The 21,422-nt window shown below is 35.4% G+C and overlaps 1 protein-coding gene across 1 annotated transcript; it reads left to right on the plus strand.

Moving 5' to 3' along the window:
* Positions 1-7,854: 7,854 nt before the first annotated feature.
* LOC149801134 (uncharacterized) lies at positions 7,855-15,948 on the plus strand. The gene is made up of 2 exons (XM_089955160.1): positions 7,855-8,105; positions 13,456-15,948. Exon 2 carries the CDS (start codon positions 13,607-13,609, stop codon positions 14,561-14,563), a length of 957 nt encoding a protein of 318 aa, XP_089811286.1. The 5' UTR covers positions 7,855-8,105; positions 13,456-13,606; the 3' UTR covers positions 14,564-15,948.
* The last annotated feature ends 5,474 nt before the right edge of the window (positions 15,949-21,422 follow it).

The following is a 21,422-nucleotide window of genomic DNA, read 5'->3' on the forward strand; positions in this document are numbered from 1 at the left end:
TTCAGTTGGGTGGCTAGATTGGTATATTTGGGTGTCATTAGCGTACAATTGGTGAGACACTGGGTGATGATCTATGACACTTCTCCGGATGAGAGAGAGAGAGAGGTATTAATAACATCAGTTAGTGAAGGCAATACTGGATCTAAGCACTCAAGCAGCAGTGAATCAAGTTCACATGACTTTGGTGCACTCTTCATCACGATTATACGTACGAAATCCATAGAGACAGGTTCAAATGCTCCTAATGGTTGCCGCTCAAATTCTGTATCCCAAATGTATGGTGACGACGAGTCAATTGAAATTGTGGTGTCAAGGTTATCTCTAATGGTTTGTACTTTGTCACGGAAGAAATTTGCAAACATGTCCGGAAGGTCGACTGGAGAGAAGGTAGTTGGAAGTGGTGTATATTTGTTTCTTGACATTAGCTTGTTTGTAATCTCGAAGAACTCTTTGCAGCTGGAACTTTCCATGATCTTAGTAGTGTAGTGTGCTGATTTCGCTGCATGGACTATATTTGTGAAATTCTTCTTAGAGGCTTCATATATTTACTTATGAATAGTGAGTCTGGTTGAAAGCCAAAGCCTCTCAGCTTTACGGCGGTCTCTTTGCGCAGTGCGAAGCTGGTCCCTAACACTGCTATACCATGGAGAACACTTTTGAATTGATACTCTGCACTTGGTAGTTGGTGCATGTTTGTCGAGCAATGAACGCGGGCAGTTATCAAGTTGATCTGCGTTAGGAGGAAAGCAAGTTGTTAAGTTAGCTTGGATGTCGTGCATTAGTTTGGTTCTATTTATCATACGGAGGTTTCTCTTAGTAGCAGATAAAGGTGGAGGGTTAGGGACTGACACGTCAAGATGGCATATAATGCAGAGGTGATCTGATGCAAGGTCATGGGATACCAACGAGGACCGTAGAATATTATCATTATGTCTATGAAGAATCCAGTCTAAAATGTGACCATGTTTATGGGTGAGTTATTTAACTGACTGTGTGAGGTTGAAAACATTAATGGAATCTATGAGTTTTGATATATTTGTGTTTGCTCCAAAAAGAGACAGCCAGTTTGTTTTTTTCTACTAGGAGAAGGGTGGTATAGGCAGAAGCAATGGACTAGTTCAAACGATGTGTGGTCGAAACTGAATGTTGTGGTGTGGTTAAGACGTTTTATCATGGTGTTCTTTGTGATGACAGCATTCCACTTTCGCGAGAATTACGGGAGAACGACTTGATTGTGTTATCAGTGGATGTTAGATCCGCACACTTGGGCTCATCGCCTGATGTTTTTAGCCATGTTTCTGTCAGGAAAAATAGGTCAATATTCTGGTCGTTGATAAAATTAACTATTTCTGTGCGCTTTTGCGGTGGTCCTACTGAATGGGCATTGAATAATGCAATACGCAGAGGTATCTCCTGGATAGTTGACACAAAGGTTGACGAATTAATAGAGATTTTAATTAGATTATCTAAATTAACGGTCGATTTTATTTTTAAATTGTTGAGCCGAAATAAGGGATATAACTGGAATTCTTCTTCCTGTTCTACGCCGGCCAGCTTTGCAACAAGTTTCTTTTTTCGTTTCTGTATACATTTACTTAATGATGAATGTAGTCCCAGTTCGTTTAGTCTAGAGCACAATGTAGTGTGGAGTGCCAAAGAGTGATCATTTAAAGCAATTAATGAGTGTCCATCGTAGCATAAACGGGTTGACTGGCGAGTATCACGTGATGGCAGTTTGTTCAAAAACAGTGGAGCAAGACAGCTGAGAAAAAGTCTAATTGCTCTCATTTCCAAAACAAGGAGATGAAGAAACACATACGAATTTAACAGCCAATACATAATGAACACAATAACGAAGATGAAAACAGGCAACAAGCACATATATCATGAAAACGGCAATAAAAAACGGAACAGCTGCTTCAAGCCGGTTAAGCAATAGCGGCCATCTTGTTATATCTGGTAGGGAGACTGTTAACGCCTGAGTGATGGTAGGGAGACTGTAAATGCCTGAAAGAAGGTAGGGAGACTGTAAACACCTGAGTCATGGTAGGGTGACTGTAAACGCTTGAGTGATGGTAGGGGGACTGGAAACGTTTGAGTGATTTCAGAGAAACTGTAAACGTTTGACTGATGTAGGGAGACTGGAAAAGTTTGAGTGATGGTATGCAGGCGAGAAACGTTTGTGTGATGGTAGGTAGAATGTAAACGCTTGATTGATGGTAGGGATACTGGAAACAAAGAGTGATGATGGGGAGATTAGAAACGTTTGAGTGATAGTATGGAGACTGGAAACGATTGGGTAATGATAGGGAGACTGGAACTGTTTGAGTGATGGTAGGGAAACTGGAACCGTTTGAGGGATGGTAGGGAAACTGTAAATGCTTGAGTGGTGGTAGGGAAACTGGAAACGTTCGAGTGATGGTACAGAGACTGGAAAGTTTTAGTGATGGTAGGGAGACTGAGAACGTTTGAGTGATGGTTGGAAGACTGTAAATGCTTGAGTGATGGTAGGGAGACTTAAAGATGATATAAGAAAAGATATGACAATTACATCTCTTTGGAAAGGAATGGTCTATTATGCGGAAGTCAAGGAAGACAGCCGTATTACTATCCTCGATATAGCAAGCGATTTTCATATTTCATGCGGAAGTGCAGAAAATTTCTGACCAAGAGATTATGAATGTACAAGGTTTGTATTCATTGGGTGTCCATATTGATTGATAAAGAGCAATAGGATTTAAGGGTAAAGATCTGCGTGGAGCTTTAATACTGACACAAATCTGAGGCTATTATTTCCTAAATAAGATCGTAACATGTTACAGTTTGGATAAACTGCTTTTAATCTGAGAGCAAGAAACAAAGCAGTGCGTAGATGCACACAGTTTGTCTTATCCTATAAAAGCAATTTTTCCCTCTCTGCTAGAAAGATTAGGTATGTTATGTTTTGTAAAATACAATGTATACTTTTAAGTCACATGACACAAGGGAACACCACATTGCATGAACAATACTTTAAGACAGTAATCAAATAAAAATGTTTTTGAAGATAATCACAAAATGTGTCCCGATATACTGCGGGTGGTTTTATTTTGCACCAGGATAACGTCCCTCAACCCTGCATAAGTTTGTACTGTATTCCTTACAAAAACTTTGCGTTGAAACCCAAGATTGAGCCCCTTGCAACTTCTGGCTCTCTCCAAAATTGAAAGATTCGTTACAGGCAAACAATTACGAAAGTGAAGAAGAACTAAGTCACGGAATCAACCATTCGCTAAGAATGTTGTCACGTGACGGGCTGCTGCACGTGTGCATGGCACGAGTCACAAGATGAGAACAAGTTCATTAATGGGAAAATAAAATGACTGAGAGGTTCGCGCTAACGTTATTGCAAACAGGTAACTTTATCTTTATATGAATTGTTATAGAAGCTTGTAATCAACTTGCTTTTATGTAATTATAACTGTGACAAACAGAAAAACAAAATCGTAGCAGGTAGGTTTGACGTAATGTTCGGGGTAAAGAAAACATGGATAAACTTCGCATTCAATTCGTCAAAAATAAGCAGGAACAAAATATACTTCATTATTGATTTTGTTCTGTTGATCTCATTTGTTGATATCGGTATTATTATTTTCCTATTGACCTCATTTGTTGACATCAGTATTGATAGTTTTCTAATGACCTCATTTGTTAACATAAATTTTGTGTATACTAATAAAGACATAAATATACGTTGAAGCTGTAAATGAAGTGTGGACAAAGGGAGACAACTTCCAGAAGAACATACGTGACGGCTGTATGTATTGCGTGGAATTAGCCTCACGATTACACTAATTGCATGGGGAATATTGAATTTCTAAATAAAATATTTCGGTCAGGGGCGTAACTACATCTCCCGCCACCCCTACAATGGAGGCGGCGTATGGGGATTGTAAACAGCTGAGTGATGGTATGGATACTGTAAACGCCTGAGTGATGGTAGGGAGACTGGAAACACCCGAGTGATGGTAATGAGACTGCAAACACTTGAGTGATGGTACTGAAAATGTAAATGCCTGAGTGATGGTATGGGGACTGTAAACGCCTGAGTGGTGGCAGGGAGACTGTAAACGCCTGAGTGATGGTATATATGATTATTACGAAAATGTTTTATTTAATTTTTCTTTCTTTCCGATTGGTGCAATCTCCATATCGTGATTCCCGTGGGAACATCTTTTAATTTATCTTATTTTGTGTTGCTTTTATCGATGTTGTATTGAGTCAATAAGGCCTGTTGTTCTCGAACGAAATGTTACGAATCATACAACTTTTTCCTATTAATCAATATGACTATACAATTTATGATCATGTTTTCCTATCCCTGAAAATGTGATATCTAAAATGTCAACTGTTTCGCCTGGTCTTTAAAATGGAACAAGATGGTTGTGTCATTTAAATATAAGTTTTGATGGCATTTCTTTGGCTTCTTCATTGTACAATATTTAGTAGAACTGCATTTACTTACCCATGCAAGATATAATAGGTATTCTAAATTTATAAAATGTGTGTGTGTGTGTGTGTGTGTGTGTGTGTGTGTGTGTGTGTGTGATTTGGATTTTGAATGTAGCTTTAACAATTTTTCAGAAATAACGTGACGATGTCTGCAGTGTGGCATTTTATAGAGATGTCTAACACTGGGGCATCATGTCGCAGACACATAGCATGATGTCCCACCCAGTCACATTATCCTGACACCAGGCCGATCAGTCTTAACACTAACCTCTTAATGCTGAGCGCCTAGCGAGGCAGCTGTTAGTACCAATTTTATGAGACTTTGGTATGACTCAGCCGGGGTTCGAATCCGTGACCTTCCGCATCACATGAGAACGCTCTACTACTAGGCCACTGGAGTGGTCCAGATAAAATATTTTTGAAGAATGTAGTTCTGTTCCTAAATATAATATTGTACTATGAATCCTTACAGTAGAGGGATCAGCAGTTAATCAAAGCAGAATGTTGCGGTAAATGCCGTGAATGCAGTCTAAGTTTTGTACGATTAAAATTTAATCTGAATCCAAATCAAACAGTTTCAGCAGCGAGAAAGGAAGTTTTTACGTGTTTGAATGCGGCAATCTGGAGAAAAGAGTTAAATCACGAAAAAGAAATTAGAGGAAAAACATTATCAAGATGTGCAAAGTGTATGGCCATTTTGTGTTGGAATAAGAACGGAAAAGGTATATCATATATAATCTTAGGCGCTATAATTAGCATAAGTACGTATTTTATGTAGTCCATCCATATTGCTTAGATCTACCACTAAAGCTCAATAAAGACAACCATGCCTAGTCCAGCAGTCTGTAATAATACTTTGTAGGTGGGTCGCGAAGAGAGGGAGAGGGAAGATGATACAAAGTTTGACTCCACTGTCACATGAAAACACATCCGCTTCAGTCCAAGCCAGACAAAAAGAGAAAGCTGAACTTGTGTGAAGGGCATAAACTGATTAGGAGATATAAAAAATTATGCATATATATTTCTTTTCAGTACTATACAAACATTTTGCCTGATCAGGTACGGTCTCACTACGTTTCATATTTCAAAAAGATCGAAATGAGAAAGAGATAAAGGGTTACCTGGTGATATCTACACAATCTTGGATATAAATTCGAAATCTAAAACTTCCATACAATTTATTGATGTCTGTTAACATATTTGATCTTTTTCTCTACGTGTTGAAGAAGATCTGCCTAGATGAAACTCGGACAGACGGCCAAGACACCGTGACCACCATTTTGTGCACACGGTTAGAAAAATCTTACTCAAGCAAATCCTGATCGATCAAAAAGCTGCTGCATTGGTCAATTTCGAATCAAATTTCAGTCTGGTGTGAAATTTATTAATGGAATTGATGAGTCCTGCTTTATTACAGAACGGCTGGTACAATTGTTTCACCTAAACAATGATCCCCATATTTCTAAATTCAAAATGATTGCTAAAACATGACATCAGCACTAGCTGATTGCGTGGATGTATCATAAACTATACTTCAGTTACTAAAATATTTTAATGTCTGTTTAGTCGGTGCAGAAGGGCACTGTAGCAATTTATTAGCATTCTGTCCGCCAGGTTGTCAGCCATCAGGCTTTCTTGGGCATTGACGTGAGATTAGTATTATTTCCTCCTGGAGTTGATTAGTTTTATGAATATTGCCCGTTTTGTCTCGGAACCTTAACATACTGTACTACGTAACATCACATCAAAACGCCACTAGACACATTCATACGTATACCTTAACGATTGTTTCTCTCTGTGTATCATGTTTTCATACATATGGTTAATGTCCCAAGCTACCCTCCACTCATGAATTATCCTAACCAACTAGCCAACTCACCGTAGTACAATCAAAATTTCAGTACTATACATATATCCCAAACCATATCCCAACATATATAACTGTTTTAATGATGGACATATGGTACTGTACAAAAGTATCTCTCGATTTTTTATAATATCGCTATCTTGACTTCACAGAGTTGAATCAGCCTTATCACTCAGTTTAACCAAAGACGGATTTAAACAGATTAGATGATCTTCCTATGTTTAATCATTTCATATTACTTAAAGTTACTTATATATATATATATATATATATATATATATATATATATATATATATATATATATATATATATATATATATATATATATATATATATATATATATATATATATATATATATATAATTACAAATATACAACTAACAGAACATTTTTAACCCTGTATGATAGTATTATTTTTCATTATATTATTTATAATATTTATTTATTTATTTGTTTATTTATTTTGTACGCTAGTAGTTTATTATTCAACAGCAGAAAAGAAATTAAAAACAAAAGCAAATCACAATGACACCATTTAGACATGTGTACCATTTATTGTTTTATAACATTGCATCGTAGTGCGTGTCCATTTTTTCACCCAAGAGTTACAAATGCATTCAATTGAACACCTGGTACTTGAAAAGCGCTTAGACACTGCAAAGCTTTACCTATCGTTCCAATAAATAATGCCGTCGCTGAAATAAATTGTTTATAGTTTATCTTGCAGGAGTACTATAAAAGCTTCATGTTGCACCTTTTAAATTCATCCCAGACACAAATTCAACTCAATTTTATTTACAGTCAACTTAACACACAGGATTTGCTCCGTAAACGGATGCTATCATCTACATATGTATTGTGCATTAAACTTTGAAAGGTTGACAAGCTCTGCAATATACAATAAGGCAAGATTAAGTTGGAGTTAAGTAAGCTATCGACTGGCTGTATCTATAAACTAGGAGACCTTCCTGGACAGCTCCAAGCATATAAACAATTACAAGGTTGGGCACTGAAAACCAGCGCTACTAATGAAAGTTCAATCATTAAAATATATAAGATGATATAGGCGATGAAACTGGAGAGACAAAGAAGACGGAGAGCTCAAGGAAATAAAATATTGCACAGTATACGTGATTTAATTTATGCATTATGGTTTGCTAAATACATCTATTTAAAAAATTTGTTTACATGAATTGTTTGGTTGGTAATTTAATATATATATATATATATATATATATATATATATATATATATATATATATATATATATATATATATATATATATATATATATACGAACCAGACACAAAGATCAATACATTGCGGGAATTTTCATTTGTCAATTCTGCGTGTTATTTAATATCAGATGTCAGTCGCTCTTTTGTTAGCCATTGTTCAATTGTTAATTGACACTGGAAACGGAAAACGCCTTTTAAAAGTGTTCCTTTCACAGCTCACTTTCGAAACTTAATTTATGAGTTGAAAAATCGAATCAGAAAAGGGTAATCATCAGGTACTGTATATGAAAAGTACAGGGAGCAATATGAAATGATATGCGAATCACCTAACACCTCTGCTGATGAGTGCTGGAGAAAGATTAAAGCTCACCTGGGGGGGTACAGTGCAGTTGGTTTGAATATCCTTGATATCTGATGTCAGTATTTCGTCACAAGAACTCAATATGCAGCGAGCAATGAAACCAAACGTCCAGTAAATTCCAACGCAGAGGAGTTTGCATGATAAAGGTAAGATATAATTTGATAATTAAAACAACCTTGAGTGAAAATATAATTGATCACAATTCTTTGTCTATTTCGCCTTCTGAATGCCTCTCTGCGCCTCTAATGCCTCTGCCTTTCGTTCATTCGGTATTGTCGCATTTTCGTTACAGTGTGTACATACACATGGGAAAATTTAAATGCAGATATCGCAAAAACATAGGAATATACTTCAAACAGCTATCACAAAAATTTGTGGAACTATATATATATATATATATATATATATATATATATATATATATATATATATATATATATATATATATATATATATATATAGAGAGAGAGAGAGAGAGAAAGAGAGAGAGAGAGAGAGAGAGAGAGAGAGAGAGAGAGAGAGAGAGCGTGTGTGCGTGTGTGTGTGTGTCTGTGTGCCTGTGTGTGTCCAGTCCCATTTTGTGGCGCTACTGAGTCTCACCCAGGACGAAATGACTTAGTGCGCACGAAACGAAGATAATAATGAATTGTGCAGCTATAGACATACGATGAATTTGGTCAGTGTTTCAAGATCTCGCATGACCAGTGCAGGCCTCGGTCCTCTCATAAATGAATACAATATCGCGTTCATTCTCGATTTTTCAGATCTAACGACCCACATTACAATGTTTCGTGACCTACTTCACACAATAAATTTTTGTTCCTAACTAATATATTTAGTAATGGGATGAAGTTACCGTATTCGTAGAGGTTTTCTCTTCTCTTGTTTCTTTTATTTTAAAAGATTTCTTTGCATTTGCAACTCAAAACGTTGGGTTATAATTTGTACCCGTTTTGTATATATGCCTGCGCCCATATATGTCTTTACCTATATAATCTGAATATTTCATAATGAAGCGAAAGTCCTCCTCTAATTCTTAAATAAAAATAACGGATGAAATTCAATATTTATATTCATAATGAAATTCAGTATTTATATTCATAATGAAATTCAATATTTATATTCATAATGCATTTTGTATTGAACTGAAATTGCAGTGTTTTGAAATATAACTGCATAATATTTTTCATGACTTGTCATTAATAATAATAATAATAATAATAATAATAATGATTATCACCATCATCATCATCATCATCTTTCTTTAACGAAAATAATACATTTGTTTATGACTGACCCATCTGCCATGTGGTCCTCGTTTTTTGTAATTGGCTATGTTAAAAACAATACAAGACCATGCACATAATCAGGTATCGTCACACACACATTCATACATATTTAATATGAATGACTATCTGTGACTATACTGGGAAATATATACCTGTGAATAATATTCTACACACAGGTACATATATTTCAGCATAATTCGTACGTATTATATACATATATATATATATATATATATATATATATATATATATATATATATATATATATATATATATATATATATATATATATATATATATATATATATATATATATATATAAAATAAGATCTGGACATATTATTTATGGATATAATGATAAAGTTTTCTATTCAAAGCCTTTAATGTGTCATTCCAGCTGTCAAGAAAGAATTTCTTTAATGATATTTTAAAGGAAGCAAGGGAATTTGAGTTACGTATCATCCGTGGTAAGGAATTCCATACAGTAGGTGCTGATACAGTAAATGAGCTTATGTAATGATTGGTTTTCGACCACGGAATCTGGAGATCGTTGTTAGTCGTCGATCGGTGATTACGCTCAGTAATTGATGATCTTAATTAGGTTAGAGATCTAATCTGAAGAAAGACTGTTTAAAGACCTATATGTCATGATTCCCTTACAATAAAGGATACGTTTTGTATAGGTAGCCATTGCAGACGTGAAAACAAAACATTGGAGGGAGTCATAACAGGAAGTTTCAGTATTATTCGGGATGTCCTTTTCTGGAGTTTATCAGTTCTGGACGGGTTAAAATTGTACGTGTTTCCCCATATGGTACAGCCATAATCTATTAGTGGTAGTATATAACCCGAAACATACAGTTCAAGTGATTGGGGAGGTAGACAGTTGGAAAGCAGTTTTAACAGAGTTATTCTTTTGACTACCATTGCACATAGGTGATCGATATGTGTATTCCAGCTGAGATGTTGATCAATGTAGATACCAAGCAGTTTTTGAGTTTTGACAGTAGATACGTCAAAGCCATTTTGAGGTAGAAGTAATCAAGTATCATGACTTATTTTCGTTATAACCCAACACAGTTAACAATGCCAGGGTGTGGCTCTTTGTAATTCTGAGAGAGAGAGAGAGAGAGAGAGAGAGAGAGAGAAAATACACATCATATGACGAATGGTCCTTTCTCATGCAATGGATCAATCAAGATATCGCGCCCACCAGAGGTTAGGAATACATCTGAAGAAACAATATAAAGACAAAATGTAACAACAAACAGTGAGATACTTGTTTCTAAACTCGCCTGGGCGCTTTAAATTCTCATTGAATCTTTGTCGAAGGCAATTACAAAACAGACAAACAAAACAAGCAATAAATACAAAACGAACGCCTAACTTGCAATTTTATCATTGATATTCAAACAACTAAGTTGCTGTGTTACCACTGAAGTTCAAAAGAAAAATGCGCGACGTTAAAATTGTCAAGCAACACCTCCATTAAACATCTTGTGGCAAAGATTTAGTGAAATTCGAAATCGCCAAGGCTAGTTGAAAACGGTTTATTTGCACTGCTTGTTGTCATTATATATATATATATATATATATATATATATATATATATATATATATATATATATATATATATATATATATATATATATATATATATATATATAATGTTAATTTATTACCACCCATATAGATTCCATGTCTTTGCGCATCCAAGGCGGTTGTCTTGTGACGTCATTTCTGACGAGGATGATACCATAATTAGGAAGTTATGTTCAGTAATTAATGTAACGGATATCTCAATCAACGTTAGTATGAGAAAATGGCTAAAATGCTTGGATTAACAGTAATAAAGTTAAGCTTCGAAGTTTTTAAATGATATGAAGCACTTGCATGGACTTGCAGTCTATGTATGTATGTATATATGTATGTATGTATGTATGTATGTATGTATGTATGTATGTATGTATGTATGTATGTATGTACGTACGTACGTGTGTGTGTGTATGTATGTACGTATGTATGTATGTATGTATGTATGTATGTATGTATATACGCACGTACGTTTGTATGTAATGCGCATATACGTTGCAAAATTAGACGAAATGTTATTAATCTTTATATGATTACAAGACAAGATATTTAGCGATTTCAAGTCTAAAATATCTTCCCATGGGGTATGTGAAAATGTATAAAGTTTAAATTAGAATTCCCAATCGGAAAAAGAAATCTAGATCTAGCCCATACTGTTGAATAGACGTGTTTCAGAGTATGTTTTCACTATCACAAATGCAAACTTTGGGTTAAAAGGCTTTCAAAGCCTTTTGACGGAATTTAGCCCTCTTCAATTCATCTGAAAGACATCAATAATATCTAATCAAACAGAGCTGCACAGAAGCGGGACACATTAGGCTATTTGAATTTACAATCTCTTTCTTGCATAAATAAATGAGTGAAAATCTATTTTAATATTCTCGACTGTATGGATAAAGTGATAAAAGACATAAGTGTACACAATTACTGGTGTTGTGCAAGCCCATCTACCACAGTATACACGTATTTAACCTAGTTAGCATTGTGTCAACACTTCTTCTTAAACGTTGTTGATTTTTCTCATTCTTTTTTCCGTGGTCTATTCATAACATCCCACTCTACTGTTACGGTGAACAATAAGCGTTCGATTAAATTGAAGTTATCTGACGGGAAGATACAGTACAGGAATCAATTTTCATAACTGAGCAGCACTTATAATTACTTGCCCGTATAACTATACTGAATAAGATAGTGAAATTAAAACGCAAAACGGGAAAACATATATTAAGCTTTTAAATAGGCATCAATAGTTACTTAGGTTATTTTGGTGTTTTGTTAAGATCGGTAAAACCAGACTGGATTTGAACTCGAATTAACTCTCAACATGCCACGCATGGCCTATGACACCTTTTCTTGTCGAGTAATATCACAGTTTATCGATTTAATCAGTTTCGTTTACAGATTTGTCTTGTGCTACGAGTGAGTATATATACACATTTTCCCAACGAAGATTAATCTAAACAGCATGTATTCTCACGTTGTGTATTTTACTGATGTGGTCAAGTGTGTCGGTGTGTGAGAGTTGTTGCTTTTAAGAACTGAACTTTCATAATATTAATTTTTCCCACATTGTTTTTTTTAAAAAATGTTATTAAATATTTTAGTCGTGAATTTTTGTTGAATTACAATCAAATTCAATTTAATTATATACCTTCGCAATAATTAACTGATTCTTATCAATTGGAAGGTACTTTCCAAATTCCCTCAAACAAATCAAAATTATGGTCGATTGAATTCGGTGGAAATTGCTTTGATCAGTGCATATTCTTATGATGTTATACGGTCCATTATAATCTACACGACCGCTCCGGTGGCCTAGTGGTTAGAGCGTCCGCCTCGGATGCGGGGGTCGTGGGTTCAATCCCCGGCCGAGTCATACCAAAGACTTACAAAAATGGTACTAACAGCTACCTCGCTTGGTAGTTATTAAGAGGTTAGTGTTAGGACTGGTCGGCCTGGTGTCAGGATAATGTGACTGGGTGTAACATCATGCTAGATGGCTGCGGCATGATGCCCCAGTGTTAGACATCACTATAAACTGCCACACTGCAGACATCGTAGCAATATGACTGAAAACTTGTTAAAGCTACGTTAAAAATCCAAATCACACACAATCTACACAGCCACCACTACCACTGCCTAATTACTATTATTATAACTACTGCTACTCGCTACTAATATTTCAACTAAAACTACTGATTCAGTTACCACTGCTACTAATACCAGTACAGCCATCGCCACTACCACTACTACTATCACCACTCTGATTTCCACATTAATACCAACAATGCTGGTACTCCTACAGTAGCAGCAATGGTTGTAGTAGTAGTAGTAGTAGTAGTAGTAGTAGCGTCAGCAAGAACTGTTGGTAGTAGTAGTAGTTGTTGTAGTATTTGCTAGTAGTAGAGTCATCACTATTTTATGTCTGCGATAGTTCTTGATATTAACTGGAAGGAAACGTTAAATGATGTAGTGGAACAAATTTGGAAGTGCATTGTAATTTGAATATCTATGAAGACAATTGTCCAAACAAAGCCGTGATCTAAGTACATGTATTAAGATTCTTGCTTAGATATTCACAAGGACTTATGAAAATACATGTCCTATCTTTCAGGTTCAATCTCTACTTGGGATTACTGTTTAACAAATCTGTCAGACGTTGTTCAATCAGAGTCGGATATTGAAGTCGACGGTATTGGTGTCTTCTAAGTGTGTACTATTCAAGGAACACAAGATCAAAATTTAAAAAATAAAGAGAGATAATAATGCAAACGAACGGTTTCTCCCGGTCGTCGACAATGTCCGGCAAGCGACAAAGCGACGACCCTATCAAGTCTCCAGTTAAGTTTGATTATAGCGAAATATACAGCGAAAATGATGAACTAGATGAGGAACTAGACTTGACCAAAACGCATATAAATAGAGCGCAGTATCGAGCGCGCTCAGATTTGGATGACAATATAAAACAAGTCAAGAAAAATGCTGAGGGTATGAAAAATTTGCAAGAAGCTATAAAGAATTATGACTCAAAAGAACTGTGTAGAAGCATTTCTCGGAGAGACATTAAACCTGTCCGAAAACCTAACGAGGAAACCAATGAAAATACGACAGCCGGTCTCGAGAATAGGACTGGATCAGAGGAGCATGTTGTCCGTGAGAACAGTACAGAGAACAAGAAAGAGTACGAAAACAATGCAAAACCAAGGAACACCCTGACCATGTTTCTGATGTCTCTTCACAGAATGCAGACTGCGAAACAAGTAAAGAAACATTCATTGAAAGAGGAGGATGACCAGAGCGAAGAATCTTATCCGCTGAAGACGCAGACTACTAGTATCCAATCTGCCACCCTAGGAAGAAGCCGGAGTTTTTGCTATGGTCGACCCAGAGCCGACAGCCTCAATGCCCACATCAAGGGGATGAGGCCACGGATCGCTTCATCAAGCACATACAATGCAGACAAACAGCATTCGCGTTCTCGTAGACAATTAGAAAGTATCAGCAAATTGGAGCAGAGTTTTAAGTTTGATAAGCCAAGCGCGTATGAAGAGAGACGGAAGACACTACTGGCCAATTCGAAAGAAAATGCCGACCTACAAATGCGTGTTAAGGTTTTTCTCAAAAACATTGACGAATTCAAAAGCAAGAGCAAGACCAATTCGTTGGAGGAAATGTTCAGTCGTGGTGTTCATGTTACACAGAGCCACACTGTTCTTGGATGAATTAAAGTGATCATTGTTATAAACAGATTCAAATTCAACTCGAATTCCCGTAGAACAAATCCCGGATCCCCGCCTGCGTGTATCAGGAAAACGAACACTTTCTACTAAAGATAATCTTTTATCGTTTATGAGTACGGGAAATCGAAATGATTACATGGTTGACTATCCGAGATGGAAGTTGTAAATATAATTTTTAGGACTGTAGTATGCTATCTTAATAGAATTTGAAGTATTAACTCAAAGAAAAAAGTTAGCAAAATATATTGCACACATTTTATATTACCTATGATTTGTAAATAAACGGGAATCATCCCTAAGTAATCTATAACGTAATTGGTTTAAGCACGAAATCGTTGTGTACAACAGAATACAGTTCGAATTTTGGTTGCAGATGTACGTCTCAAGTGTAGGTTCCCACTGAAATTCGCCTGTAATTTTCAGATGTACGTCTCAAGTGTAGGTTTCCACTGAAATTCGCCTGTAATTTTCAGATGTACGTCTCAAGTGTAGGTTTCCACTGAAATTCGCCTGTAATTTTCAGATGTACGTCTCAAGTGTAGGTTTCCACTGAAATTCGCCTGTAATTTTCAGATCAGAATAGTCATCTGTTCATGAAACTATTAGTTTCTATGCCATAAAGGGAAATTTATGATTTAGACCCTGTTTCTATGCCGAAAAGGGATATCCACGATTTAGACCCTAGTAGTTTCTATGCCGAAAGGGAATTCCGTGATTGTAGGCCCTATTAGTTTCCATGCCCAAAAGGGAAATCCATGATTAAGGCCCTATTGGTTTCTATGCTGAGAAGGGAAAGCTATGATTTAGGCCCTATTAGTTTCCATGCCCAAAAGGGAAATCCATGATATTACAGCCTGTTTACAATAGGTGAATGAATTACTACCTGTAAATTCTCAATTTCCTTAACAAAAGAAAATTTCTATCATCTAACAATCGTGTCGTTAATGCTCTTCGTATGATCCATTCGATCTAGTACATACAACTGCTTTCTGAAAGAATTTTATTCGTCATCAAAATGAAGAGACCTCCCCTAGAGTTTACTTACTGCATCTAAATGTAAACTTTACATTATGAATAGAATCCAGAATTCTGACTGCGTGCGTTTAATGCTGATTTAAATTTAAGATTACTTTGGTGAAATCGGAACTAGAAGAGGTAAACGCCAAATAAATCACCTCTTCCAAAGAACAAGCAAATCTATTCCACTGATGATATAACGGTAAAAGAACAGAAGAATATTAGCTGTTGAAATGAAAAATTACCGCTTTCTATGAGGCTACCTGTACGGCGTAAAAAAATGCAGTTTCTTCCTTTGCAAACGTTCGAGGTTGCTTAGGGTTATGATCAAATAAATCACGTATTCATCATTGGGTTGTTAGTTTATTCAACAAGTGATTTTTAGTTATTTCACCAAGCGTTTGTTGATATATTAACCAAGGGTGTGCAGGTGTGATTGTAACACTTGTGTGAATGACATACCCACAACTCATCATTAGCGTTATCTTCATTTTTATTGTTTGAAAAAGGCTTGATATTTATCTTCATTGACTGCACCCTTCATGTACCCTTCTAATATATATTATTAAATTGCTTACCAATCATAGCCATCAGTAAAAGTTAAAACAATGAATGCACATTACTGTAATTATCATCATATAACACGGTCATGTTACGAACAAATTAGACATCAATTTAACGTGGATTAACGCACTGACTAGTCTTGGAGAGAACTATTTTCATAGAGTAATGCACTGGTTAGTCTTGGAGAGAACTAATTTCATAGATTAACGCTCTGACTAGTCTTGGAAAGAACAATATTCGTAGATTAACGCACTGACTAATCATGGAGAGAACTATTTTCATAGATTAACGCGCTGACTAATTTTTGGAAAGAATTATTTTCATAAATTAATGTAATGACTAGTCTTAGAGAGAAATATTTTCATAGATTAACCCTCTGACTAGTTTTGGAGAGAACTATTTTCATAGATTAACGCACTGACTAATCATGGAGAGAACTATTTTCATAAATTAATGCACTGACTAGTCTTGGAGAGAACTATTTTTATAGATGGACGCGCCGACTAATGTTGGAGAGATATATTTTCATAGATTAACGCGCTGACTAATCTTGGAGAGAAATATTTTCATAGATTAACGCACTGACTAGTCTTGGAGAGAACTGTTTTCATAGATTAACGCACTGACTAGTCTTGGAGAGAACAGTTGTCATAGATTAATGCACTGACTAGTATTAGAAAGGATTATTTTCGTAGATTAATGCACTGGCTAGTCTTGGAGAGAGCTATTTTCATAGTTAATGCACTGACTAGTCTTGGAGAGAACTATTGTCATAAATTAACGCACTGACTAGTCTTGGAGAGAACTATTTTCATAGACTAACGCACTGACTAGTCTTGGAGAGAAATATTTTCATAGATTAACGCACTGACTAGTCTTGGAGAGAACTGTTTTCATAGATTAACGCACTGACTAGTCTTGGAGAGAACAGTTGTCATAGATTAATGCACTGACTAGTATTAGAAAGGATTATTTTCGTAGATTAATGCACTGGCTAGTCTTGGAGAGAGCTATTTTCATAGTTAATGCACTGACTAGTCTTGGAGAGAACTATTGTCATAAATTAACGCACTGACTAGTCTTGGAGAGAACTATTTTCATAGACTAACGCACTGACTAGTCTTGGAGAGAAATATTTTCATAGATTAATGCACTGACTAGTCTTGTAGAGAACTATTTTCATAGATTAACACACTGACTAATCTTGGAGAGAATTTTTTTTTATAGATTAATGTAATGAAAAGTCTTCGATAGAACTATTGTCATAGATTAATGTACGGTAATGAAAAGTCTTAAAGAGAACTATTGTCATAGATTAACCCTCTGACTAGTTTTGGAGAGAACTATTTTCAAAGATTAATGCTCTGGTTAGTCTTGGAGAGAATTATTTTCATAGATTAACGCTCTGACTAGTCTTGGAGAGAACGATTTTCGTGGACTAATGCGCTGGCTAGTCTTGGAGAGAACTATTTTCATAGATTAATGCACTGACTAGTCTTGGAGAGAACTATTTTCAGAGATTAACGCTCTGACTAGTCTTGGATAGAATTATTTTTATAGATTAACGCACTGACTAATCTTGGAGAGAACAATTTTCATAGTTAATGCACTGACTAGTCTTGGAGAGAACTATTTTCATAGATTAACGAGCTGACTAATCTTGGGGAGAACTATTTTCATAGATTAACGCACTGACTAGTCTTAGAGAAGACTATTTTCATAAATTAATGCACTGGCTAGTCATGGATAGAGCTATTTTCATAGATGAACGCGCTGACTAATCTTGGGGAGAACTATTTTCATAGATTAACTGCACTAACTAGTCATGGAGATAGCTATTTTCATAGATTAACGTTCTGACTAGTCTTGGAGAGAACTACGTTCATAGATTAACGCGCTGACTAGTCTTGAAGAGAACTATTGTCATAGGTGAATGCACTGACTAGTCTTAGAGAGGACTATTTTCATAGATTAATGCACTGACTAGTCTTGTAGAGAAGTTTTATCAGAGATTAATGCACTGACTATTTTTGGAGAGAACTATGTTCAAAATTAACGCGCTGACTAATCTAGGAGAGAACTATTTTTATAGATTAACGCGCTGCCTAATCGTGGATCGAACAATTTTTTTTTATAGATTAATGCACTGACTAGTATTGGAGAGAACTATTTCCATAGATTAACGCTCTGACTCGTCTTGGAGAGAACTATTGTCATAGATTAACACACTGAGTAGTCTTGGAGAGAACTATTTTCATATATTAACGTTCTGACTAGTCTTGGATAGAACTATTTTCAAAATTAACACGCTTACTAATCTTGGAGATAACTATTTTCATAGATTAATGCTCTGACTAGTCTTGGAGAAAACTGTTTACATAGATTAATGCACTGACTAGACTTGGAGAGAACTATTTTCTCTAAAAGCGGAAAATCGTTTAAACCACCTGCTGTAAAGTAACTGTTGACATGGTGAATGTTGTCGTGGTGAATGCTGTCATGGCGACTGTTGTCATGGTGAATGGAATGTTTTAATGTCATGATTAGTGGGCACGTGCTTTTTGTTAGCTAAATCTCAATATATCTATTCAACCTTTACTTAAAAATATTTATGGATTCTGATATCTTGGTAAATCTGCACGACTACAAGTTTTTTTTTTTCTTCTTCGTAGGACCATCATTGCAACGTGAATCTTCGGATGGGATTTTGCATTGTATGTCTGGGGTTGTAGCCCTGGATGTAATGTTCTTACAAGATGTTACAAAGTTTTACATTCATAGTGTTAGAACTAGTTGGTAGAGATATTTGGAATGTTATTTGCTTTAATTAAATTAAATGAAACAACCAAGTGTTTAATGTAGTAAGCACTGGAGCCACGAAGTTGGATATTTTCAAAACGTTTGCTTGGTATACGTTACCTCTTATGTTAATTTATTTTGAAAATGAATCTTACTAGAAAACATATTTACTGATTGTCACAAGTATCTCAGAACAAATTTCTGTGTGCCAAAACAAGTACAAACCTGTCTGTACCCGCAATCATGCTAAAATTTTATGGATTAATTTTTATCCTATGTTTATAGTTTCTATCGTACGTTTTAATACAAAATGTAGTTTGTTTTGTTCATTATATTCTTTTTGTAAATATTCACATAAACCGGTCACTACCCGAAAGTATCCACATTTGTTTTGCTGTCAACATCTAAATGATACTGTAACGTGCTGACCCGCTAGTACCAATGGAAAATAACCTGTTGGAAAATTTATTAGCAACAAAAAGAAGGAGATCATTACAGATATATGATGGAATAAAATATTACCTTTCTTTCTGGTATCTTTAGACGGTTAAGAGCAAAACCATTTATCTCTAATTAACTTCTCACAAAAATATACTTTTACGCTATTTAGACCAAAATCATGGCTAGGAAATACATAATTAAACTGACTCTTTTCCTGGCCCATCCTCATTCGCCTAAAAAAGAAAAATATATTTTTTTAATTATATCAAAACTGATGAATTCTTTAAATGTGATTGCTTATATATAAAAGACAAATCTTTAAATTTGACCCACCGCCACCCCCACACACCAATAATACTAATAATAAACATTTCTTACTTATCTTTAGCATAAATGTAACGTATATTTCCTTTATTTTATTGCAGTTGGTGGTAACAGTTGCATTATAATTACTCGCTCAAGGCCTGATCTGACACATCATTCATCAACTGTCGGCAATGAGATAAGACGCTATCATGTAGGGCTGATTGATATATTGAAACTATAACTGCAAAAAGTATAAACCAAGCTTGCGTATCTGATAAAACAGTATTATTTCGGCCTACTATTATGCGATAGATTAAGGTGCATTTGTGCACGATAGGAGTTCAAATGGTTCGTATTATAATACCGTCCCAATGACAACTTATTATTTCACTTTCATTTAATAGGCCTAGCACTTCAATAACTGATTTATAGATTGTGCTTGCTTAGATTTATACCGCCCGAATATTAGATATAATTTTCTATCTAATATCAATTGTACCAGTAAACACCATGTAATCAAACCGATCCTTGAAACATTGATTACCCTCAAATATCAAATTCTTAGGAAGACAAACGGTGTTAGACCTATTTTTTGTACCATTATAAGCATGTGATAAGTGTGTTGTTTGAGAATCTACGCTAAGTGGCGTGAAGAATGTATTCAACCATTTCAAAACTTTAGATACACTTTATGAAACAAAGGTGCAACCTTGCCAATGATTAACAATGGTGCCATGACCTAACAATTTTAATCTTCTACTAATCAGCCGCAAGAGTGAAAAGAATATTATGGGAAGAAAAGCATGTGGTCAAAAACAGACCTATTTCTTGAAAGACTTAGACTTATTTTGCCTTGTGAGAGGACGCTATACGTTCATATTATATATGTTGTATTTCATACACTTATTTATGGGCTATTTCCCCCCTCTTAAAATTGAGTATTACTTCCTTATTGGACTGTATTTCTCAGCTTCATACAAGGAAGGTTTACTGGATGTCAAGAAGGTGTACCCAGTATTGAGATGGACTGGCCAAACTACTTAGTGTGTAGAATAGTTGGAATCATTTTTACCTTTCTCTTAACATAGAAATATGATGAGCACGCAGTTACTCAGCAGAACAGCCAGTCTAGGTTTTTAAACGAGGTCTTGGCTCCGAGGGTAGGAGGCACACGAAAGGAAATATAGTCGATAGTCTCTGAGAGACACGTAACCAGGAGTGTAAGGACGGTTTTGCAAATGGGGAAAAATGAAGCTAACTTCAAAGCAGACGGTACATTGTCTTAAATTCATGTTTTTTTCTTTAATCATGTCTTAAGATAATTGCTTGAATTTATTTGTTTAAATGCCATACGAATCATGTATGCTTATAATGATTATTATTAGGTTTGTTGGATGTTCATGCCTTGCGAATTGTTTCTTAGCAATTGCTAGTATAAGCTAAGAAATGAATTTTGTTTGTTCTATTTGTTTAACTACAATGCGAATACTTTTATCCAATGAATTTGATTGTATTACTGTTTGAGATGCATGGTGGGACATAAGGCTATTTATGTTCAGCCTATGTTTGCATGTGCCATGTAGTTCAACATAGTGATTAATAGTTCATAATGCAGGGGCTTAACTGTCAGGAGCAGGATATCGATCAACTAATAATGGTAACTATATATATTGGAAGAATACATTAAGTTTCCTGTACTATGTTAATGGTATAT

This window comes from Sinohyriopsis cumingii, chromosome 4 (assembly GCF_028554795.1).
Source record: "Sinohyriopsis cumingii isolate HCF-2022 chromosome 4, ASM2855479v2, whole genome shotgun sequence".
Lineage (NCBI taxonomy): Eukaryota > Metazoa > Mollusca > Bivalvia > Unionida > Unionidae > Sinohyriopsis > Sinohyriopsis cumingii.

Bases quoted from the DNA above. Each gene is read 5' to 3' on its own strand.
- LOC149801134 (XM_089955160.1), top strand. From the start codon at position 13,607: ATGCAAACGAACGGTTTCTCCCGGTCGTCGACAATGTCCGGCAAGCGA.